At 37.9% G+C, this 26,555-nt stretch overlaps 1 protein-coding gene across 12 annotated transcripts in view; it reads left to right on the forward strand.

Moving 5' to 3' along the window:
- SLC38A9 (solute carrier family 38 member 9) overlaps positions 1–26,555 on the forward strand; it is an 87,954-nt gene that overhangs the window by 7,549 nt on the left and 53,850 nt on the right. For 7 of the 12 annotated variants that reach the window (XR_007726725.1, XR_007726724.1, XM_050795135.1 and 4 more), the window contains exon 3: positions 6,760–6,906. Coding sequence is in view for 5 of the 12 variants with exons in the window: in XM_050795135.1 (XP_050651092.1) it covers positions 6,794–6,906 (113 nt within the window). In the remaining 7 variants the exon portion in view is untranslated. The other 5 variants (XM_050795137.1, XM_050795142.1, XM_050795139.1 and 2 more) reach the window with 4 other exon arrangements.

The following is a 26,555-nucleotide window of genomic DNA, read 5'->3' on the forward strand; positions in this document are numbered from 1 at the left end:
ATGAGTAATTTTTCTAGTTTTAAACAGCCAAATTCATAATAAAAAGTGATAGTTATGTTTATTGAATATTCACTGTGTACCAGGCACATTATATGTATTATCTCATTTTCATCCGAAACCCTGTAAGACTAGTGTTTTTATTATTTCCAAAACCCGTGAATCTTGGGGAATTTAAGTAAGTTGTCCAAAGTTGCACAGTTAATGAATGGCAGAGCCAAGATTCACATCCAGGCAATCTTACTTGTGAGCTGTCAACCACCACATACTACTTGATAGCACCAGAATAGCCTAAATCTCAAATTACCCAGTGTGTATAATTCAAACAAATTAATGCTTTGCGGTACTTTCTCAAAGTGCTTTTATCCGTTGTTGGAGATTTAGGAGTGATAAGGTTCTGGCTACTTATCAATATTAAAATTTTTCTCTGACATTTCTTAACAATTATATAGATTGCTGTTCTTCCCTACAATATAAAACTTTTATTAACCTTCATTAAGTTCAAAAATAATAATAGCAAACTTTTACACAGTTTGGTAAGTGGTTGACATTGTTCTAAATGCTTGTACTTACTAACTTATTGGTTTTTTAAAATTTCATGTGTTTTAGAGTTTCCTGAACAAGTTTTTCCCAAGTTCTATGTTATTCTTTTTGATGAAAGGATACTGGCTTCCTTACAATCATCTTTTCAACTTCTAAAATGTTTAATTTTTTGAATTGAGAGAATGCTTTAAAAATCTGTAAAGCTATAATACAATTCTAAATGGAACTTCTCTACAGTATGTTTATTTCTTTCCTAAGCTTTTAATTCTGGTGCTACACCCAGGTTAATTTAAAACATATTTTTTGTTGGTATTGTATTGTATTTTATTTTTTGAGACAAGGTCTCACTCTTCTGCCCAGACTGGACTGCAGAGGTGTGATCATAGCTCACTGAGACCTCAAACCCTCTTGCTCCAACTGTCCTCCCACCTCAGCCTCCTGAGTAGCTGGGACTATAGGCGAGCACCACCATGCCTGGCTAATATATATATAAAATTTTGTAGAGATACGGTCTTGCCATGTTGCCAGGGTTGGTCTCGACTCTGAATCTCCTGGCCTCAGAGGGTCCTCCTGCCTTAGCCTCCCGAAGTACTGGGATTACAGGAATAAGCCACCATGCCAGGCCCATTTATATAGAATGTTTTCATTTATTACATCTGGGGAATCATCTTTTCAAGTTAATTAGTCAATCTGATAGTTTTAAACTAAGAAAATTTAACAGATTCCATCAATCCTAACTTCATTGCATCTTAATGTCATAAATTAGAAGGTTAATTTTGAAAAATTCTGCCTTTTGATTTTAAAACTTAAGACCAAACAAGTCAATAGAATTGTTAATCAGTTTAATTATGTAAAGGAAGGAAGAGAAAGAGCAGGCTTTTGTTTTTTGCTTCTCAACTATTTTAATGAAATTAACAGTAATGAGTAACTTTATCTCAGTTGGTCCCATCTTAGTGGGATTTTCATAACAATTATTGAATAATATACTTTATAGTCAAGAACATTTTTATGCTATAGATTTTCGAATGTGTATAATACATTATATGAATCTATGTCTCAAAGAGTCAGCTTATTTATTCTTTTTACCTTAAAAGAATACATTTTGCACTGATCTATTACTAAGCTAATTTGACAGCTAGGGCTAGCAGTTGGTGTAGATTTGAGCTAAAGGTGAAATGAAGAACTGAAAATGGGAATTGGTTATTAGCATCCTACTATGTTTTATTATTCAAGTGATTTAGGACAAGTTACTTGAGTTCTCTAGGCTTCATAAATGATTTTTTTTTAACTTTATTGAGGGTAGGGATCATGACTTAAATTTTTTTTTCTATGTTTTTCAATACCTCAGTATATTGTAGGGACTTGTTGAGAACTTGTTGAATGAATATATTGTTCGGGGTTTACCATTACTCAGTATTTTAGTTGTCACATCTTAAAATAGATCATCATTTTTACCATCACACTCCCTTCATAAGATATAGAAATGAAGCCCTTCTTGTTTGGAAATAGTGGTATTTTGGTTTTACTTTTTTTTAAGTTACTGTTGTAAGGTACTACTTTAATATTTTTATTTAACTTTGTTTGTCTTTAGTAGGACTAAGTTAAAGAGAGCTTTGACTTGCTTAAACGTTGGGCAGAAAAGCAGAAGAGAAAAGGGAAGTGGAAATCAAAGCAACAGAGAAAAGAAAATGCACATATTTGGGAAATGGAACATGTTGCCAACATCTGTATCACATAATAATCAGTGGCAGGTTGACATCATTTACCTAGATGTTCTTTACTGAAGAAGAATTTTTTTCACTTAAAAAAGGAAAAACCTCAAGAGGCTGCCTATGTTTAAAAAAAAAAAGAGCAAGTGTTTTCATTTGGTTTTTGATGGGAATGATAATACATTTGAACATTTATTTTCCCATTACAAAGTACTAAATGAAGTCAGACATGGTGGCTCATGCCTTTAATCCTAGCATTTTGGAAAGCTGAGGCAAAAAGATGACTTGAGATCAGGAGTTCAAGACCAGCCTGGGCAACATAGTAAAACCCCGTCTCTACCAAAAAAAAAAAATTAGCCAGGCATGGTGGTGCACACTGAGGTGGGAGGATCACTGAAGCCCAAGAGGTCATGGCCGCAGTGAGCCATGGTCATGTCGCTGCACTCCAGCCTGGGTGACAGAGTGAGAACCTGTCTCAAAAAAAAAAAAAAAAAAAAAAAAAAATTATGCTAAATGTAATATGTGTAATCTCATTTAATCCTTGAACATTAATTTTTTTTAATTTTGAAGATGCAGAGATAGTTTCATGGAGATTAAATGGTTAGTGCCAAGTTACACAGGTAGTGAGTGTTAGATACAGGATTTCCGATTCAAAAACTTTATTTTCTTCCTACTGTTTCATAAATGTTACATTTAGAAAATTAAGAAAAGTGGACATATGAGTCCATTAAACAAATATGGCAACAATAAAACTGTACTTGTTGTGTAGTCTGGGCAGTAACAAGAAATAGAAGAAGGTGAAAGATACAGGGGACTGAGAAAGAACTGGCAAGGATCAGGAAAGACAGCACACCGTAGTGGTAAAGCGCACAGGCTCTGGATTTAGACTACCTCATTTTTAATTTCAACTCTGCCACTTACTAACTTTGTGATCAGTTACTTCTCTGCTGTGTATCCTTATCTATAAAATAAGGATAATAATAGTAACTTACAGGGTAAGTAATAGAGCTACATACTTTGCTTTTACATGTTAAGACCTATTTATTTCATCAGCATCCCCGACCTCTACCCACTGGGTGTCAGTAGCACTCCCTTTAATTCTAACAACAAGCTGGGTAAGGCCAGATTCCTTATTACCCTTTTCTACAACTCTTGACATGCTGTGTAGTGTAGAGTGTAGGGGGATAAGGATAGAAGCAGGGAGCTCCGTTAGAATGCTGTTGTGGTAATCTTGGTAAGAAATGATAGTGATTAGATTCTGGATATATTTGAAGGAAAAGCCAATAAGATTTCCTAATGGGTTGAATGTAGACTGAGAAAAAGACGTAATGAGTGGTTCCAAGAATTTTGGCCTGAGCAGGTAGAAAGAGATTTTATCAACTGAAATAGGAAAACACTAGGTGGGGTAGTTTTGGGGGAAGAAAATCAGAAATCCCGTTTTGGACATGTTAGGTTTGAGTTGTCTGTTACATCTAGCTAAAGATGTTGAGCAGGCAGTTGAATATACAAGTCTGAAATTCAAAAGAGAAGTTTAGGCTAGAGATATTAGCGTGGAAGTTGTCATTGCCTAAATCAACAGAACTTTCTACAATGATGGAAAAATGTTTATATCTATACTGTCTAATATGGTAGCCACTAGCCACATGTGGATTTTGAGCACATCAGATGTAGCTAGTGTGACTGAGGTACTGAATGTTTTTATTTTAGTTAATTTAAGTAGCCACATCTAACTAGTGGCTACTGTATTGGACAGCACAAGCTATGATAGTAAAACCATAAGACTGCATAAGATTACCAAGAGATTGAGGGTAGATCAAGACTGAACCTTGGAACTCTGCAACTGTAAAGGGATCTGAGAAATGAGAAAGCATCAAAGGAGGCAGAGAAGTAGGAGGGACCAGTGAGGTAGGGGAAAAACCTGGAGGCTTAGTGAATCCAGCTTATCAAGGAGGAAAGTGATCCTTTTGGCAAATATTTCCAATAGGTCAAGTAAGTTAAGGACTGAAAAATAACCCTTGGGGTGAGCGATACGGAGGTCTTTAGTGATCCAATAAGAACAGCTTCTGTATAGTGATAGGAAAGATATGATTAGCATAGGCTGAAGAAAGAATGAGAGGATCTTATTTATCCTGTGCTTTCTACTTTTTCCCACCTATTTTGTATTTTTTCTCCTCTTTTGCCTTCCTTTAGTTCAGATATTTTTTATCCTTCTTCTTTCCCCTCTACTAAATGTAAGGTTATACACTGCTTTCTATTAATAGTTACCTTAAAATAACAACATCAATGTGTGATATTGATCTGGACAACATAAGGACCTTTGGACATTTTAATTCCAAGACCTTCATCTGACTTTTTTTTTCCCCCTTTGGTCTGGAATTTTAATTCTTTTTTTCTTTTTGTTTTGTTTTGTTTGTTTTATTTTTTTGAGAAGAGGTCTCACTCTGTGATGACCAGGCTGGAGTGCAGTAGTGCAATCTTGGCTCACTGCAACCTCTGCCTCCCTGGTTCAAGCGATTTTCCCACCACAGCCTCCCAAGAAGCTGGAATTACAGGTGCCCACCACCACGCCTGGCTAATTTTTATATTTTTAGTAGAGACGGTGTTTCACCATGTTAGCCATGCAGGTCTCAAACTCCTGACCTCAAGTGATCCGCCCACCTCGACCCCCCAAAGTGTTGGGATTACAGATGTGAGCCACCGTGCCCAGCCCTACTTATTTTTTTCAAACCCTATAATATTTATTCCTTACATTCATTAAATTTCATAAATCTGTAGATAGGTACCTTTAATGATCAGCCATTATCTCTACAGATATTACTTCTGTCTTCTTTCTTTCTGATTCTCCAATTACATGCTTGTTAGACCTTCTCATTCTATCTTCCATGTTTCTTAAACACCTTCCACATTTTCTGCCTTTATTTTTCTCTCTCTGCCACATTCTAGGTAGTTTCTTCTGACTTATCTTCTGTGTTATTAATTTTCTCTTCAACTTTTAAACTCATTCATTGAGTGTTGAATTTTGGCTCTTGAATTTTTTTTTTCCTAAAAATTCACTCTGGTCCTTATTTAAACATACTAAGTCACTTTTTGAAAATGTCTACTTTTTCTGTTATTTATTTAAACATAGGAAATATTATTGTTTTATATTTTTCTTCTGTTGATTTTTATAGTTGAAGTTCTCATGGGTCTGTTTCTGCTTTTGTTTCTTGTTCTCACTCATAGTACTTTATTTCCTGCTATGCTAGGTTATTTTTGACTCACTGTTTGTTGTCCTTAAATGATTGTTAGCAGGACTTCTTTAAGGCCTACGATGAAGGTGTGTCTTCACAGGAAAGATTTACATTTGCTTCTATTGGTTACCTAGAAGTAAGTGCTACCAAGCAGGTTAATCTTAAATTACATTCATAGCTTTCAGTGTTCCTTGCAAATTCTCATGAGGTGCAGTTTATGGTAGTAAATTATCAGTTTATGGTAATAAAAAAGCTCATACACACATATGCTGTGGTCAGTAGTTTGGGGTGTTTTTTTAATTTATTTTTTTGAGATGGAGTCTCGCTCTATTGCCCAGGCTGAAGTACAGTGGTGCGATCTTGGCTCACTGCAACCTCCACCTCCTGGGTTCAAGCTATTCTCCTGCCTCAGCCTGCCGAGTAACTGGGATTACAGGAGCATGCCACCATACCTGGCTATTTTTCTATATTTTTGGTAGAGATAGGGTTTCACCATGTAGGCCATACTGGTTTTAAACTCCTGAACTCAAGTGACCCACCCACCTTGGCTTCCCAAAGTGCTGGGATTACAGGCATGAGCCACCCCACCCGGCCAGTTTGTTTGGGTTTTTGTCATTTTTTGTTTGTTTGTTTTGAGACAGGGTCTCACTCCGTCACCCAGGTGGCTGGAGTGCAGTGGCACAATCATAGCTCACTATAGCTTCCAAATCCTGGGTTTAAGCAATCCTCCCACTTCAGCCTCAGCCTCCAAAGTAGCTGAGACTACAGGCATGTGCCACCACCCCCCACTACTTTTGTCTGTTTTTTAGTGGGGATGAGGTTGTGCCATTTTTGCCCAGGCTCATCTCAAACTCCCAGCCTCAAGCAATCTACCTCAGCCTCTCAAAATGCTGGGATTATAGGTGTGAGACACTATAGCCTCTGGTCCATTTTAAGAAGACTTCTTTGTAGTTCCCTTATGAGGGAATAAGCTAAAGATTTTAAAAGTATTTTATTCAGTATTTTTAGTTTTTTTTCCTGCAGGAAAAATTAGTCCAAATAGCCTAATCTGTTTTATTACTGAAAATGAATTGCCCCACTTATTTTTTAGTAAGCTGAAAAATAAGAAATAACTCCATTTAAGGTTAGCAAGTTTCTGATACATATTTCAGGCATATACCTCATTAAGATATCTTCAGCAAATTCCAGTATTTTTCCAGTTTCTTATTCATGAATATTTATGAGTTATGGATAATAAAATATTTTAAAATTAAACTAAATTATTTATCTTCTTTGTGTAGGACTAACTTCTTCAGTGCTTAGAGTGTGAGAAAAATGGCAAATATGAATAGTGATTCTAGGCATCTTGGCACCTCTAAGGTAGATCATGAAAGAGATCCTGGACCTATGAATATCCAGTTTGAGCCGTCAGATCTAAGATCCAAAAGGTAAGCATTTAAAATAAAACACTTATTTCATAATTAGAGTCTTTAATGATTAAAATACATCTAATTATAACCAAACATGTATAGATTTGATTATAAAATATCTGATTTCTTACAGGATTTGTGTGTGTACATGTGGAGAGAAGTAAATAGGAATACTATATACTGGTTTATATTTGATTTTTTTTTTTCCCCACTAAACTCAACATCTCTGTTGGGGGAGGGGTTGTGGTAACTTTACAAAGTAAGATACGTTAATATAATTCATTTAACAAATATGTATTGATTACCCGCTTTGTGCAAGGTAATATGCTAAGTGCTCAAGGTAGAAGAGTAAAAGTAGTAGAAAATCTTTACCTTCATCGAGGTAAAATTTCAGAAGATGGTTTAAAATAATTTGAGTTTAAATTTTATTTCATTGTATACCTGTAAAACCCAAAAGAATCCATGAAAAAATTATAAACAGTAAGAGAATTCAATAAAGTAGCTGCTTACAAAACAGGCAAAAATAAATAGACTGCCAATGAGAAAATGGAAGAAAAAATAAAATACATAGAAATGGTCTTATCATGAATGTGTAAAATCTACATGAGAGAAACTAAAATGCTTCTGACATAAAATGAGATTTAGAGTATTTCATAAAATCTGAGATGCTACTGATTATAAATTGCATTTTAAAAAAAATTTAACACTAAGGAAAACTGCTGCCCATACCTCTGATGCAATAACCTCTTAGGACTTAGAGTTTTTGTTTTGTATTTACTGAAAGAACTCTTGGGCCACGCACGGTGTCTCATGCCTGTAATCCCAACACTTTGGGAGGCTGAAGTGGGTGGATCACTTGAGACCAAGAGTTCAAGACTAGCCTGGCCAACATGGCAAAACCCCGTATCTACTAAAAGTGCACAAATTAGCTGGGTGTGGTGGTGCATACCTGTAATCCCAGCTATTTGGGAGACTGAGGTATGATAATCACTTGAACCTGAGAGGCAGAGGTTGTAGTGAGCCAAGATCGTACCACTGCACTCCAGCCTGGTAACAGAGCAAGACTCTGTCAGGAAAGGAAAGGGGAAAGGGAAAAGGGAGAACTTTTGGACTTATGTGATATTTTATCCTATATTTCTTATGCAGTTATAAAAATGAAAATAGAAACAAAGTATATTGATTAAGGTATTACTGACACCTCACATTTAGAATATGATTCTTCTGAATTATTTTTTGATGTAAAGTCATCAAAATAGGTGTTTTCCCCTCATACACACAGAATTGTCCTTAGTGCCATTAAGAACCCTGGTGCTGTAACATTTCCTGAAAAGATTTTCTTCCAGGTCACTGACATTTAAGTTCTGATGCTTGCACTTTCCTGATCTTACCAGAAGATGTCACAAAAGGTTTTCTAACAACAACATGACCCATCTATCTTCCTCAGATGGTCTTTTAATGGTTTGTCTAACGTGACCAGGGATGGCAGTTACCTGTCATGCCATCAGGAATAACTACTATTATATTGTCACTTGCTGACAGTGATTTTTTTTTTTTTTTTTTTTTTGAGACAGAGTCTTACTCTGTAGCCTGCACTGTAATGTGGTGCAATCATGGCTTGCTGTAGCCTTGATCTCCTGGGCTCAAACAATCCTTCCACTTCAGCCTCCTGAGTAGCTGGGACTACAGGTGGGTACCACTGTGCCCAGCTAATTTTTTAGAAATTTTATTTTGTAGAGCTGGGTGCGGTGGCTCAAGCCTGTAATCCCAGCACTTTGGGAGGCCGAGACGGGCGGATCACGAGGTCAGGAGATCGAGACCATCCTGGCTAACACGGTGAAACCCCGTCTCTACTAAAAATACAAAAAACTAGCTGGGCGAGGTGGCGGGCGCCTGTAGTCCCAGCTACTCGGGAGGCTGAGGCAGGAGAATGGCCTAAACCCGGGAGGCGGAGCTTGCAGTGAGCTGAGATCCGGCCACTGTACTCCAGCCTGGGCGGCAGAGCGAGACTCCGTCTCAAAAAAAAAAAAAGAAAAAAAGAAATTTTATTTTGTAGAGAAGGGGTCTTGCTATGTTACCGGGGTGGTCTTGAACTCCTGGGCTCAAGCAATTTGTCCATCTCAGCTTCCCAAGTAGCTGGGACTACAGGCGCACACCACTGCACCAGGCTAATTTTTACATTTATTTTTTGCGGACATGGCATCTCACTTCATTGACTGGGCTGGTCTTGAACTCGTGGGCTCAAGCAAGCCTCCCACCTTAGCCTCCCAAAGTGTTCGGATTACAGGTGTGAGTCACCACGCCTGACTCTGGCAGTGATGAAAAGGTGTTCTAGATTATGAGATTCATCCTTACTTAGAAGTGTTTAAATGTGTATATTAGAATCAGTAAAATATGATATAATAAAAATAATAAAATGAGGCATATTCTGCTCTCATTGGGAAGACTCTGAAGATGTCATAGTCTTCAAATTTTCATCCATAAATTTAATGTGATTTTCCCCCTAAAATGCCAGCAGCCTATTCCAAAGTTTATATGGATCAGTAATTTCACTTCTAAGCATTAATTCACTTTGTCAAAAATGATATGTGCACAAGGTAGTGTAATGCAGTATTTTTCATAATAGTAAAGATTAAAAGCAATCAAAATTTCTTTTCTTACAGGATTGGATAAATAAGTTGTGGCACATTTATACAATGGAATATTTTTCCTCTATTAAAAAGAAGGAGGTGGCTTTATTACATGTCAAAATGGAACAAGTCTTCAACATATTTTGTTAAGTGAAAAACTGAAGTAGAGAGCAGTATGTATAGCATGCCACCATTTGGGTAAAAATAAATTAATATAATATGTATAAATGAAATTTTGAGTAGTAAATAGGAAACTGTAAGATGGTTGCCCCCTCAGAGGGAAACTGAGTGCTTTAGGCGGGATGGTGTGGCAGATACTGTAAGGTAGACACTCAATAATTGTTCAGCAACCCTACCTATTCGTTAATGTCAACAGAATCCTTATTTTTTTGAGTCACAATGGGTCTTCATCCCAGAGATGAAAGATGGTTGGTGTAAGCTAATCTTGATAATCCTATTTTCATTCCCACATACTTAATTTTTCAGTGTTTCTTGCAACTAGAGGTGGAAATGTGAAATTTATCACATGAGAAATTTATCATTGTCATTTATAGTGGCCATCGGAAAAGATAATGAAATAAAAATTTCGATTCTTATATATTCCAATGTCAGTAAATATAAGCACTAATGAATGCTGACTTGAATGCTCAGGGTTTTCTTGAAACTTCTAAATTCTATGATAAATAATTGACCACTGTGACAACAGAACATAAGTCATTAAAGTGCATTCCATTACAGTAAGTTGGCAGGAGTTCAAACAGTTCTCCGTAAATTTGTTCGACTGGGTAGATTAAATGGCAATATATTTTCTATAATGAAACTTGTTGAAATGAGAGGGAATCAGCTATTTACAATCATGGCATAACTACCTAGGTAAGCATGTTTTAAGAAAGGCAAATACAGAGACTTAGCAGTACTAAATGCTAATTTGCTTGTGGAATAATTTGTTTAGGAAAACAAACTAATGAAAAAAAAATGTGAGCACCTTAAAACATTGTTATTTTTGTTAAAATATGGATTACTTCACGTTACATATATAAATAAAACTCATCTACACTGAGGGAAAATTATCTTCCATTTGAAGAACCAGATTAGGACAACTTTCCAAAACTGTAGTCATTTTAGAGTTACCTTATGACTTTGGCAATATCTTCAGTAGTACCTGTATGATATAAGTGAATGTTTCTTCAAAAATCTACTTTTTAAAATTAGGGTTAATTTAGCCTCAACACAGATTTATAAAACAATGGATTTGAAGTGTTGTTTATGCTTTTTTTCTAATACACATTGCATTAAATACGAACTAGTTTAAATACCCTTTATTCTTATGCTACTTACAATCGTTTTACATACTACCATACTTTGAGAAACTGTCTTTGGCTGTCAGAGTATGTCAAGTATATAGATTACTTATCCTCAGTTTAGCTTGTGGTTTTATATCTCTTCCACTAGGTGGCAATAAAATCACATAATTTTAATAACTGCTTTGGACTGAAAGTATGATGGTTCTGCTTATCCTTTTAGTGGAACTGGGGTGTAACTAAACTTACGTGGAGGAAGAAGCTTGTTGTTACAGAGGAACAATATATGTCAAATCATTTGGGGTCTTTTTCAAACTATGCAGGCCTACTTTTTATTCTGCATACCTCCCCTCCCCCACCAATTTTCCCCCTGGTTTGGGGTGGAATAAGGAATGTGAGTGGAGGGACAGAAAGGTTTAGAAGTCTCCTATCCTGATATATGTGCTACATTCCATTAGCAAGCACCAGTCTAAGAGGTTATTTTCCTGTTTTTCCCAGACTTTCTGGTAGCCAAAGATAGAACCTGATTTTCAGTATTGCTTGATATTGCTGCATATTCAGGATTGCTGCTGCTCTCAGACTATGCCCTGGGGAAGTTGACCAGCCAGTTAGCCTACACACAGATTGTGAAATAGTTAATTTGTTTTTGAGCTTCTCCTGTTTTTCAGTCTTCTCTATCTCTGTTTCCTCTTCTTCCATTTTCCCCAGGGCCTAGGGATTTCATATCCTTCTCTTTATGCCCAGTATTACCCAGGGCAGGAATTCACTCAGACTTAACCCCTTAGGCAATTCTTTGTAAACCATATTTTTCTTCTGGCCCTTATTCACCAATACTTATCTGTCCTATTCCTGCCAGGGTTCTGTTGTCAGCTTGGTATTGTAATGGAAAACAATTGGATGTATCAGAGACCTAGTCTATTACATTTCCATGGCTATTTGCATTTTAACATGGAGAATCCAGTAAATATGAAATCCTAACCAAAAGTTTCAAGATTTTTCTAACTGAGAACATTTCAGGTGTTCTGATAAGCCAGTGGATACAGGCAGCATCCCTACTGCCCTTCAAACAACCTAGGTATGCTGCGGCACTCTTTTTTAGAATGTCTTCTAGTGTGTACATCTGTAAATTGGTCTTTCTGTCTCACCTGTCACTAATACTGTCACTGTAGAGCAGCCTAAATTGACTCTTTTTGGTAATTGAGGTCTTAGGAGAGAGGAAGAAGGAAAAATATATAAGGACAAAGAATTTGAGAGAATAAAAGGATTCTGATGGGATTGGAAATAAGACCCAGTCTAACAAGTTTATATTTAGATTTAAGACATCTCTAACTCCACATCTCAGATTGTCCTCTTAGCACTTAACAAAAAGACAGTTCCTTTGGGGAATCTAGTACATCTAGTAAAAGGATATTTACTTCATTAAAAGTGAAGAGTTTATCTATTAATAGGTAAGGGTAGATAGATGCTGGCCCAGTGACAGTGATTGGAAGTAATTGAGGCTTGGTGGTTTCATAGCTGGGATTATACAGATGTTCAACAAAAGACAGAAAAGTAGTTTTCCCAGGAGGGGTGGTTTCTAGAGCCGCATAAATTATATTTTGAGGAACTTGACATCAGTGTTAAACAGATAGACTAGGACCTTGGTCATTCATCAGTGGCTAGTGCTGATGGCCAACTTGCTAGTTGTATTACTTTTATACCCTTCTCCATCCTCTTTCCCTTCCATTCTCTCACACTTGGGCCCCCCTCTCTTCTCTCCAACTTTCCACTGTTACTTTTCCTCAAAGGAACTGTCTAAACACTTGAAGAGTGTTTAGCAAATCCTGACCTTAGAGTCAGGGATGCCTTAAATCTAAATACAGGCAAGACACAGTGGCTTACACCTGTAATCCCAGCACATTGGGAGGCTGAGGCAGGTGGATTGCTTGAGGCCAGAAGTTTGAGACCAGCCTGGGCAACATAGCGAGACCTATGCAAAACTTAGCAAATCTCTACCAAAAAAAAAAAAAAAAAAAAAAAAAATCTAAATACAAACTTTGTTAGACTGGGATCTTATTCCTAGTCCCATTAGAATCCTTTTTTCCCTTCATATTCATTGTCCTTATATATTTTTCTTTCTTCCTCTCTTTTCAGATAGTTTTGTTTACTTAATTGCCCTTTTGTATCCATAACTGCTTGCCTAAGTGGCTTCTTTCTTTCCTAGATCATTCTGTTCTAATTGATTTTACTATTTGTTTACTTGCCTGGAAGCTGGTCTTGCTTTATCATCTTTTCTCCTTCTCTCCTTATTATTATTATTATGATGCTCCTCCACTTATTTTGGGGTGTTCCTGATAAACCCATCGTAAGCCAAAATATCCTAAGTTGAAAATGCATTTAATACCCAGATAAAACCATCATAAAGTAAAAAAATCTTAAGTTGAACTGCTGTAAGTTGGGGACTGTATTAGAGAAGCCTGAAGAAAGAGGGACCCTCATTGGGTTTGACTGGTACTCTTTAGGGCCAAATCAAAAGTGTGGGTTTTTTGGAGGAAATAATATGAAGGGTTGGGCTAGCATTGTTCTCTGTTTGCTCAATATTGTAACACATCCAATATTGTAACACATATATATTTAGTCAAAAACGTTTTAGTGCAATAGTATAATCATACTGTAAAAGCAGTGAAACCAATTGCAAGTATATAACAAGAGATTTGAAACTTCTTTTAACAAACAGACTTAAAACCTAATATTATTGAATTGATGGAGGCACATGAAAAGCAAGGGTCTTGTTACAGCTCAGTGACTGACTATAGGCCAAATATAAGGAATTTGTGTAAAAATTACACATGGAGATTATGCATCTTTGGCTTGCCTGATATTTTTTTTAGTCTCATTCTGAAATTGTTCCCGAAGTCTATTACTTTTCTATGCCTTCTTTTAGTATTTCTTCTTTCAATCTGTTCTCTCTTCCCTTGTCACAAGATACTTTTTCCAAGTTCTCTTAAGTATTAGAAGATAAATGAATGCCTCAACATTTTAAGTTAGGAGATATGTTTTCTATAAAATAATATTGGGAATTGTTTTGGTGCTATACTTATAAAAAGGCTTGCTTCATTTGCAAGAACATCATGCTTCCATATTTTTTCTACTTCAGTAGTTTATAGTTTATCTTGGTATATTATCACTACTTCAACTAAGGTTATTTTTATCCTTGTTTACTGTATACAGATCTGACCTGATATTACTTATTCTAACACTAGCTTTTTAAAATAACAGTAGTTTTTATTTATGTCTATCAAAACTTCTGCTTTTTTATTTACCTATACTTCATATACAGAATGGCTTCTAGTTTTACTTCTCTTAAATTGTCTTATTAATTTCAAATAGAGGCAAGCATTGGTCTTCTTTATTATGTCTTTGACTGTAGCTATGCCTGGGAATTTACATATTAAAATACAATTTCATTATGTTACTTTCATTTGTTTCTGTTTTATATTATAGTAGGAGTTATTTTTATTTTTTAATAATTATGCCTCTAGGTAGTTATGTATTTTCTATTTTATTAAGGCTAGTAAATGGGGTATTAAAAATAATTGCTTAAAGAGGTCATGCCCTCGGGCCAGGCATGGTGGCTCACACCTGTAATCCCAGCACTTTGGGAGGCAGAGGCAGGCAGATCACGAGGTCAGGAGATCGAGACTATCCTGGCTAACACGGTGAAACCCCGTCTCTACTAAAAATACAAAAAAATTAGCCGGGCGTGGTGGCGGGCGCCTGTAGTCCCAGCTACTCAGGAGGCTGAGGCAGGAGAATGGCGTGAACCTGGGAGGCAGAGCTTGCAGTGAGCTAAGATCAGGTCACTGCACTCCAGCCTGGGCAACAGAGAGAGACTCTGTCTCAAAAAAAAAAAAAAAAAAAAAAAGAGATCATACCCTCATTCATACATTGCTGGTGGGATTGAAACATGGTACAAAGACAAGGATGCCCTCCCTCACTACTCCTATTCAACATGGTATGGAAGTTCTGGCCAGAGCAATCAGGCAAGAGAAAGAAATAAAGGTCATTCAAATAGGAAGAGAGGAAGTCAAACTATCCCTGTTTGCAGATGACATGATCCTATATCTAAAAAACCCTATCATCTCAGCCCAAAAGCTTCTTAAGCTGATAAGCAACTTCAACAAAGTCTCAGGATACAATATCAATGTGCAAAAATTGCTCGTATTCCTATACACCAACAACAGTCAAGCCAAGAGCCAAATCTCGAATGAACTCCCATTCACAGTTGCTACAAAAAAATACAATACCAGCCGGTGCAGTGGCTCACGCCTGTAATCCCAGCACTGTGGGAAGCCAAGGCGGGCAGATCACAAGGTCAGGAGATTGAGACCATCCTGGCTAACATAGTGAAACATCGTCTCTGCTAAAAATATAAAAAATTAGCCGGACATGGTGGCACGCACCTCTAGTCCCAGCTACTCAAGAGGCTGAGGCAGGAGAATCACTTGAACCCAAGAGGTGGAGGTTGCAGTGAGCCAAGATCATGCCACTGCACTCCAGCCTGGGCGACAGTGAGACTCCATCTCAAAATAATAAAATAAAATAAAATAAAATAAAATACCTAGGAATACAGCTAACAAGGGAAGTGAAAGATCTCTACAAGGAGAACTACAAACCACTGCTTAAAGAAATCAGAGATGACACAAATGGAAAAGCATTCCATGCTCATAGATAGGAAGAACCAATATCATTAAAATGGTCATACTGCCCAAAGCAATTTATGGATTCAATGCTATTTCCATTAAACTATCATTGACATTCTTCACAGAACTAGAAAAAACTTTAAAAAATACATATGGAGCCAAAAAAGAGCCCGAATAGCCAAGGCAGTCTTAAGCAAAAAAAAAAAAAAAAAAAAAAAGCTGGAGGCATCATGCAATCCAACTTCAAATTATATTATAGGAGTACAGTAACTAAAACAGCATGGTACTGATATAAGAACAGACAAATAGACCAATGGAACAGGATAGAGAACCCAGAAATAAGACCGTACACCTACAACTATCTGATCTTCAACAAACCTGACAAAAACAAGCAATGGGGAAATATTCCCTATTGAATAAATGGTGCTGGGATAACTGAGTAGCCATTTACAGAAAATTGAAACTGGACCCTTTCCTTAACCATATACAAAAATTAAGATGGATTAAAGACTTAAATATAAAACCTAAAACTATAAAAACCCTGGAAGACAACCTAGGCAGTACCTTTCAGGACATAGGCACAGGCAAAGATTTCATGACAAAGATGCCAAAAAAATTGCCAAAAAGCAAAAATTGACAAATGGGACCTAATGAAACTAGAGCTTCTGCACAGCAAAAGAAACTATCAATACAGTAAACAGACAACCTACAGAGTGGAAGAAAACTATATATCTGACAAAGGTCTAATAGCCAGCAACTATAAGGAACTTAAACAAATTTACAAGAAAAAACAACCCCATTAAAAAGTGGGCAAAGAGGCCGGGCGCGGTGGCTCAAGCCTGTAATCCCAGCACTTTGGGAGGCCGAGGCGGGCGGATCACAAGGTCAGGAGATCGAGACCACAGTGAAACCCCGTCTCTACTAAAAATACAAAAAATTAGCCGGGCGTGGTGGCGGGCGCCTGTAGTCCCAGCTACTCAGGAGGCTGAGGCAGGAGAATGGCGGGAACCCAGGAGGCGGAGCTTGCAGTGAGCCGAGATCGCGCCACTGCACTCCAGCCTGGGCAACAGCGTGAGACTCCGTCTCAAAAAAAAAAAAAAAAAGTGGGCAAAGAAATGAATAGGCAGACACTTCTGAAAAGAAGACATATATGCAGCCAACAAGCATATAAAAAAAGTTCAACATCACTAATCATTAGAGAAATGCAAATCAAAACCACAATGAGATACCATCTCACACCACTCAGAATGGTTATTATTAAAAAGGTAAAAGGAACAGATGCCAGTGAGGTTCTGGAGAAAAAGGAAGGCTTATACATTGTTGGTGGGAGTGTAAATTAGTTGAGCCATTACGGAAGATAGTGTGGCGATTCCTCAAAGACCTGAAGACAGAAATACCATTCGACCCAGCAATCCCATTACTGGGTATATACCCAACGGAATATAGTTATATTATAAAGATACGTGTACACATACATTCACTGCAACACTATTTACAATAGCAAAGACATGGAATCAACCAAAAAGCCCATCAATGATAGACTGGATAAGGAAAATGTGATACATACATACCATTCAACGCTATGCAGCCATAAAAAAGAATGAGATCATGTCCTTTGCAGGGACATGGATGAAGCTAGAGGCTGTTACCCTTAGCAAACTGACAGAGGAAGAGAAAACCAAATACCACATGTACTCACTTACAAGTGGGAGCTAAATATTAAGAACACATGGACACATAGAGGGGAACAACACACACTGGGGCTTATGGGAGGGTGGAGGGTGGGAGGAGGGAGAGGATCAGGAAAAATAGCTGATGGATACTAGGCTTAATGCGTGGGTGATGAAATAATCTGTACAACAAACCCCCATCACACATGTTTGCCTATGTACATAGGCACATCCTGCACGTGTACCCCTGAACTTAAAAGTTAAAAAAAAAAAAATGGTACAGCCATTTTTGAAAACAGTTTGATAGCTCCTCAGAATGTTAAATACAGAGCTATCATATGACCTAGCAATTCTACTTCTGGGTATCTTTCCAGAGAATTAAAAACATATGTCTACACAAATACTTGTAAACAAATGTTCCTAACATTCATAATGGTCAAAGTGGAAACAACTCAAATGTCCATCAACTGATAAACAACAATATGTATCAACCTGAAGACATTATGCTGTGTGAAAGAAGCCACACAAGACTACATATTGTATGATTCCATTTATATAAACTTTCTAAATTCGGTAAAGTCATAGAAACAGAAAGCAGATTAATAGTTTCCAGGGACTGGGGAAAGGGGAAAATGGAGTCTGGGACTTCTTTTGGGATGGTAAAAATGTTCTAAAATGGATTATGGTGATGGCTGTACAGTCATCAATCTGTGAATGACAGATTAAGGAATTTGGGCTGACCAAGTTATTGAGAATAACTAGAAAAGCTGACAAAATGTTTTTAAAAATATGCTTGAAGACATACGACAACTAATAAGACAATGTAGAATACCAAGGTCTAAATCAGGAAGAAGACAAAGCCAGAAAGGAGAGCCTAGCGTTTCCTCAAGAATATCTGCCAATTCCAGTTTATTAGCTGAGAGGCTTAAAATAGAGCCTTTGGCCAGGCATGGTGGCTCACATCTGTAATCCCAGCACCTTGGGAGGCTGAGGCAGGTGACTCATCTGAGGTCAGGAGTTCGAGACCAGTCTGGCCAACATGGTGAAACCCTGTCTCTACTAAAAATACAAAACTTAGCTGGGCGTGGTGGCAGGCACCTGTAATCCCAGCTACTCAGGAGGCTGAGGCAGGAGAATTGCTTGAACCTCGGAGGTAGAGACTGCAGTGAGCTGAGATCTCACCACTGCACTCCAGCCTCGGTGACAGAGCGAGACTCCATCTCAGAAAAGCAAACAAACAAAACAACAACAACAACAAAAACCAGAGCCTTTGCCAGCCTACAGGGCTAGAGGAAGAAAATTTGGATTCCAGGGCCCACTAAGACAGACTTCAAATAAACTTTAGGTTGGAAGCCCAAAGGGCTATAGCCTAGAAATGTGAGTGAATTTGAAATAGAATGACCTTCTTTCAGGAACCAAACGCCAACTTCAACTCATCTCAATTCCCTAAACTGGGTTAAGGTGATCTAGGATTGCTCCTGTCTCAAACTGACTTCCCAAAGCCAATATAAACTCTTTCTAAAGAAAATATCTTAGGTTTCAAGTCATTCGTACAGTTTTTTTATATAGAATGTCAGGAACTTGCTAAAAACTTGCCAAGCATAAGAGAAACCAGGACAAGATGATTGGAAATTAAGAGACTCAATACACAATAGAAAGAGACTCACAGGTGATCCAGATAATGGAGTTATCAGGAACAGACTTTTAAAGCACTGTCTTTAACATGTTCAAGGAAATTAAAATAAGACAGAGAATTTGGCAGTGACTAGAAATAAATATGAAAAAAAGTAAATTTGTGGAAAAAAATTTTTTTTGAAGAATCAAATAGAAATTCTGTAATTACAGTACCCAGATTAAGAAATCAGTGACAATAATGAGTGTTAACTAGAATGTGGAACAATGGGAATGCTCATATAGTACTAGAGTAAGTATCAGTTGAGTCATTTTGGAAATGAGTTTGTAATTATCTGCCACCATTGAGTATACACCAAGTTTATAATCAGTAAAAATGTATGCACATTGCACAAAGGTCCCTTTGTAAGGGACATGTAAGAGAATATAAATTAGAATTGATTTATAAGAGCTCCAAAGAAACCCAGATATCCCTCAGGAATGGATAAGTAAATTGTTGTGTTTTTATATAATGGAATGTTATACAGCTATGAACATGAACAGACTATAGCTACATTCAGAATATGGGTGAATGCCACAAAGATAATGTTGGCAAAAGAAGCCAGACAGAAAAATATATATTGTATTATTCTACTTTATGAGAAGTTTGAAAGCAAATGAAACTAATTTCATACATGTGTGCACATATATGTGTCTAGAAAATGCACTAAAATGTTAACAGTGGTTATTTCTGATAGGTGATTTTATTTTCTTCAATAACTTCTTGATTATCTTAAATGTAGACAATGTGCTACATTTCTAATGAGAACAAAGTTATTCCGAAAATAAGGCATTCCTATAACTTAGGATAAAAATGGTATATACAAAATGAAAAACTCATTTTCTTAAAACCTTGTTTAAATTACCTTGGTAGTCTCAACTACTCAGGAGGCTAAAGCAAGAGGATTCCTCGAGCCGAGGAGTTTGAGGCCACAGTGCACTATGATCATGCCTGTGAATAGCCACTGCACTCCAACCTGGGCAACATCATGAGAACTCATCTGTAAAACAAACCAAAAAATCTTTTGGTATATTTACTGTATTTACTCCTAGCCTTCTTTTCTATGATGTTTTTAGATGAGATCACATAGTATATATAATTTATCGTGCTGCCTTTTCATTTTAAATTTATATTACATGCTATCGTTACTTCTGCCAGTTATTCCCTAGTTGTCTGTCTGCCAGCCTCCTTCCCTCTCTTCTCTTCTTCCCCACCTCCCTGCCATTTTTCTTCCCTCCCTCCCTCCCTCTTTTCCTCTTCTGCCTGCCTTCCTTCCTTCTTCTATTCTTTTGTCAACAAACATTCATTATGTTCCTTCTGTTTGCCAGACACTTTACTCAAACACAGCTCCACCCTCCAGTGGGGGAGGTGGATACCTAGCGAAAAATAAGGGGTGATAAATACTTGATTTTATATGTATAAACACACACACGTTTGTTTGTTTTTGAGGCATGGCCTCCCTTTATTGCCCATGCTGGAGTACAATGGCACGATCATAGCACCTTGTCACTTTGAACTCCTGGGCTCAAGCAGTCCTCCTGCCTCAGCCTCCCTGGAGGCATGCCTGGCTGCTTTTACTATTTTTTTTGAGAAAGGGCCTTGCTGTGTTCCCCAAGCTGGTCTTGAACTCCCGGCCTCAATCAGTCCTCATGTTGGGATCACAAGCGTGAGCCACCACACCCAGTCTATATATGTATATATTTAGAACTCATTTTTCATTAGGAAAAACATGAATTGAACACATCCTGTACTAGCATTACCAAGAATCCTGCGGATCATACTCCTGTGAGTGACTGTGTTATAGGTTCTGGTTGTACCAGGAGTGGAATGAGGCCATATGTAATATTGATGACCAGGTGCCTTGGGAAGGTTTCTGTGCAGGTGCTGCCCTGTGCAAGAACATTTATTGTAGTTGTTTTGGCTGAGGTTGAGGTTTGTTTGTTTGGCTTTTGTTTTTAAATGTGAGAGGTAGATTTTGCAAGGGATTAAGCTGAATGAGACCTAGGGACATCTGGTTACAAATATTACTAAAGGAAAAACCTATTCAGGTGCTCCCTGGCATGGATCTGTTAAGGGCATGTAGGTTCCTCCGTCAGTCATCTCCTTTGCCCGTCAAGGAGGAGAGTAGAAGGCTCTCTTCCAGATCTGTGTCCTTAAGGGGGCCTTAAGATGGTCTAGGACAAGAGTTGGCAAATTTTTTTCTATAAAGGACACATTAGTAAATATTTTAGGCTTTGTAGGCATATGGACTCAACTTTGCCACTGTGGAGTGGAAGTAGCCATAGTCGAAACATAAGTGCATGGGCCTGCCTGTGTTCCAGTAAAAATTTTATTTACGAAAACAGGACATTTATGAAAACAGGACATGGGCTTGGATTTTTTTTATCAGGCCATAGTGTACCAACCCCTGGTCTGCACAGAAGGACTCTAATGTCAGCAACCATAGGGACTTGTACTTCGTACTGCTGTGACACCCATAGGGATACCTCTTGCCTTGTTTCTGGGGAAGTTAATAAAAAGGTCAGGCACCTTAATTTCAGTCTACCCACACAACTCTAATAAAAATGTTCTGATCAATATGGCTCTTTGGACAACAAAACAGCAAAACAGTCCCTAGCCTCTCCTAAACCCTGAAGCAAACCTGCAGTCCTTTGGCAAGGTCATCCAAAGATTTTAACTGCCATAAATCATAGGGCTGAGATTGAAGCTAAGAATGATAGGGGAAAGTACTGGCTTTCAAACAGCAGTAAAAAGTTGTATGGTAGGCCGGGCGCGGTGGCTCAAGCCTGTAATCCCAGCACTTTGGGAGGCCGAGACGGGCGGATCACGAGGTCAGGAGATCGAGACCATCCTGGCTAACACAGTGAAACCCCGTCTCTACTAAAAATACAAAAAACTAGCCGGGCGAGGTGGCGGGCGCCTGTAGTCCCAGCTACTCGGGAGGCTGAGGCAGGAGAATGGCGTAAACCTGGGAGGTGGAGCTTGCAGTGAGCTGAGATCCGGCCACTGCACTCCAACCTGGGCGACAGAGCGAGACTCCGTCTCAAAAAAAAAAAAAAAAAAAAAAAAAAGTTGTATGGTAAAAATTGTCCTTAAGACTCACTTAAATGCCGAAGAAGAAATTTGTTTTACAAACACTCTTCCATATTAGGAATTCTTTCTAAATATCATCTTAAATTTAAATATACATAATTTAACAGTGTTTTAATATTAAGATATTTACATTTTTAATTAAATGCTGTGATTAGCAACTTTCTACATAATTTTATATCATATTTTGATTTCTTTCTAATAGAGTCTCAAAGTTATAACTATTATAACGAAGGGTATGAACACAATTAAGGTTCATAATACATATAGCAAATTGCTTTCTAGAAAGATTGTGCCAACTTATGCTTCTACTAGCAATGTGTGAAAGTTCTTATTTCAGCATATACTTTCTAGCACTACTTTTTTCTTTTTTTCCTAAAATATCTCATATTTAGTTGTAAAACTTTCCTATAGATAAAAATTAGTTGATAGGAGCCAGTTGGCAGGGCAGGTTTCACTTTGAGCTCTTGCCTTTATCTGTTCTGTTATTCTGGGATTGATCTGCAGAATGCGACTAGCAATAGATTCTGATCAGGCTACTACAATACTTGCCATCTGGATTGAAAATACAGCCATCATCTTTTGAATGACCAGTTTGTGTAAACCATTTGTTGATAGTGTCTTTCCAGTGGTAAAGCAGAATTTCTCTTTGTTTACCTTTCTTGAGAGCCATGATGAGGATTTCTAAGGCTTGATGCATAGAATCCTTTCCTTAAGTGCCTTAGTCCATTTGGTGCTGCTGTAAGGAATACTTGAGACTGGGTAATTTATAAAGAACAGAAATTTATTTCTCACAATTCTGGAGGCTGAGAAGTCTGAGATCAAGGCACTGGCATTTGATCTGACACAGGCCTTGTTGCTGTGTCATCCATGGCAGAAGAGCTGAAGAATAAGCTAGCCAAATGCTATGCTAAGCCTCTTTTGTAAGGGCCTTAACTAGGGAGGAACCCTCCCAGCCTAATCACCTCCTAAAGGCCCCACCTCTTAACATCATCACATTGGCAATGCTTGAATTTTGGAGGGAACACATTCAAACCTATAGCATTAAGATATGGGAAAGGAACAAGAAAGAGTCTGTTTTTCTTTGATGATCTGTTTAAAGAGTAGACGTGTTTTGTTTGAATCACATCCATGTACAGTTTTAAAACTGTCTCTCTCTCTCTTTCTCTCTCTCTCTCTCTCTATATATATATAGTGAAACCTTTGCCTTCTTTCATTGTCTTTCTAGTTTTTAAGGATAGGAAATTTTAGTTAAAATGCTAACCTAGCATTTTTCTTATTCCCCACTTTTATTTCTCCCGTGGGGAATTGGGTTATGAAACTAAAAATTTTACTAATTTTCCAGAAATTGTTCTGGTGGGTTTGTATAAGGAGAGTAATAACTGGCATGGCATTGCAGTTACTCTTTATTTATAATTAAGACATGCTCTTTATTTCAAAATATTAAGTTAATAATACTCTTAACTTATTGCACTTAAGTAGATTGAGACAATTTGTGAGTTATTTTGACATCCTAATAAAGTGGATAAAAGGAGAAGCTGCTTGGAAAACTTTCTCACTTGGGAATTTTTTCCACATTCCTAATTTTCCTTTGTGGAATGTCACTCACCATTTCCCGTTTGGAACTGCTCTTTCTAGATAGAAGATGGAATGGAGTGGTTGTGGTGTTATTGTTTACATCAACCTAGAGAAAAATGGAAGCATCTTAACTTGGTTAAAATGTTTCTGTTGTTTATATAATTCTTTAAGCCTCATTCCAGTGTTGCTATTTAAAAAAAAAGAAAAAACTCAAAACTTGCATTTCTTTTACTGATCATTTTGTAGACATAAAAATAAGAGATTCTTAGCACAGTAGAATTTTTAAAAATTATTGGAGTTTTTTAAAACCAAAATTTAAGAACATAAATTGCAGGCCGGGCGCGGTGGCTCACGCCTGTAATCCCAGCACTTCGGGAGACTGAGACGGGTAGATCATGAGGTCAGGAGATCGAAACCATCCTGGCTAACACAGTGAAACCCCATCTCTACTAAAAAATACAAAAAATTAGCCGGGCGCAGTGGCGGGCGCCTGTAGTCCCAGCTACGCGAGAGACTGAGGCAGGAGAATGGCGTGAACCCAGGAGGCGGAGCTTGCAGTGAGCCGAGATCGCGCCACTGCACTCCAGCCTGGGCGACTGAGCGAGACTCCATCTCAAAAAAAAAAAAAAAAAAAAAAAAAATGTTGGCTGGGCGCAGTGGCTCAAGCCTGTAATCCCAGCACTTTGGGAGGCCGAGACGGGTGGATCACGAGGTCAGGAGATCGAAACCATCTTGGCTAACACGGTGAAACCCCGTCTCTACTAAAAAATACAAAAAACTAGCCGGGCGAGGTGGCGGGCGCCTGTAGTCCCAGCTACTCGGGAGGCTGAGGCAGGAGAATGGCGTGAACCCGGGAGGCGGAGCTTGCAGTGAGCTGAGATCCGGCCACTGCACTGCAGCCTGGGCTACAGAGCGAGACTCCGTCTCAAAAAAATAAAAAAAAATTTAAAAAAAAAAAACATAAATTGCATTGAAAAGAATTTTGAAATTTATTTTCAGCAGAATCTATAATAAAATATATGGGCCTGAGAATTAATTTTCAGGTCAAGTTCTTTGTCTATATGTTGTTGATGAAGTTGTTTACTTTCAACTAAGTAACAGTTTGGAATTCTAAAACAGAGAACTCATAATCTTCAACCAAGTGTTTATTAACATTTGCTTTTTTCAAAAGCTTTTTCACTCTGCCACTTGGTTAAAAAAAATAACAATCTTAAAAAAATGAGACTGCATATGTGTGTGTGCATGTACATATTCATTTGCAAATTATGTACATGTACTTCTATAGTTACATATTATATACTCTATAAAACATAGAAATTTTTAATTATTAGAAAGATATAATCAATCTTGATAAAATTAACTTGAAATTTGATTTATTGGCAGTATAGACAATTTTTTGTTTTCACTTTAACATTGTCTTTATTATTTAATACTTTGTCACACAGTAATTTAAACTGATTCAAAGTTTATTCCAGGCCAGGCACAGTGGCTCATGCCTGTAATCTCAACATTTTGGGAGGCTAGGGTAGGAGGATTACTTGAGGCCAGGAGTTAAGATCAACCTGGGCAATATAGCAAGACCTCATCTCTACAAAAAATAAAAAAAAACTTAATCAGGCATGGTGGCACATGCCTGTAGTCCCAGCTACTTGCTACTTGGGAGGCTGAGGCAGGAGGATCACTTGAGCCCAGAAGTTCAAGGTAATAGCCAATGACCACACCGCCACTGCACTCCAACCTGGGTGACAGAGCAAGACCCTGTCTCAAAAAAAAAAAGGAAAAACCAAAGTTCATTTCAGTCTCATCCAACAATTACATGTGATGTTTTTTGTTGAAATTTGCATGATGAATTTTCATCCTCCATAATATTCAATTCTTACATTTAGTGATTGCAGTACTAGTTTGTATATTTAGTATTCCATGCTATTTTTAAGCTGAAAATACTAGTGTTTTCATTGGTTTAATACTGTTAATTTAGAAACAACCAGTAATTGGCTGGGCACGGTGGCTCACGCCTATAATCCCAGCACTTTGGGAGGCCAAGGCGGGTGGCACACCTGAGGTCAGGAGCTTGAGACCAGCTTGGCCAACATAGTGAAACTTTGTCTCTACTAAAAATACAAAATTAGCTGGGTGTGGTGGCACATGCCTGTAGTCCCAGCTACTTGGGAGACTGAGACAGGAGAATTGCTTAAACCCGGGAGGTAGAGGCTGCAGTGAGCCGAGATTGTGCCACTGCTCTCCATCCTGGGCAAGATAGAGCAAGATTCTGTCTAAAAAAGAAAAAAACCAGTAACCTCGTTCACCTTTTGTGGTTTTCTGTCTAGTCTGAGTTTTTCTCTCTAGCCTGTCCCCTAAGCTCTTCTTTTCTACTTTTCTGCCTTCCCCTTCGTTTCTGACACCCTTCTAGCTCTACTTTACCACTCAGTTGTTCCAGCCACTACCCTCCCTCCCAACACAATACACGCACACATACACACACACACAAGAAAAAAAAAGTATTGATTTAGAGGGACCCCTCAGAAGGTGGCAAGTCTCTGTTGGGGGAAGGAGAAGAGTTGACAGATGGAACAATTCTTGGCCAGGCATGTTGACTCACACCTGTAATTCCAGCATTTCGGGAGGCAGAGGGCAGTAGGATCAGTTGAGACCAGCCTGGGCAACATAAGAAGAGCCCAATCTCTACCAAATATATATATATATATATATATATATATATATATTTTTTTTTTTTTTTTTTTAAATTAGCTGAGCACGGTGGTGCACACCTGTAGTCCTAGCTTCTTGGGAGGCTGAGGCAAGAGGATCACTTGAGCCTCCTATTGCTGCTGCAAGCTATCAGCGCACCCCTGTACTCCAGCCTGGGTGACACAATGAGACCCTATCTCAAAACAAACAAACAAGCAAAGACCTATAATTCAGTAGCTTCTGGACAGATTGGAGGAGCTGCCTAGCTGATCTGAAATCTCCATTGGAAGAGTACTAAACACTTTAGGAAGGTCCTGAAGTCTTTCTGGAATGATTACTTGAGAGGTGTCATTTTGAAA

This window comes from Macaca thibetana, chromosome 6, assembly GCF_024542745.1.
Source record: "Macaca thibetana thibetana isolate TM-01 chromosome 6, ASM2454274v1, whole genome shotgun sequence".
NCBI lineage: Eukaryota > Metazoa > Chordata > Mammalia > Primates > Cercopithecidae > Macaca > Macaca thibetana.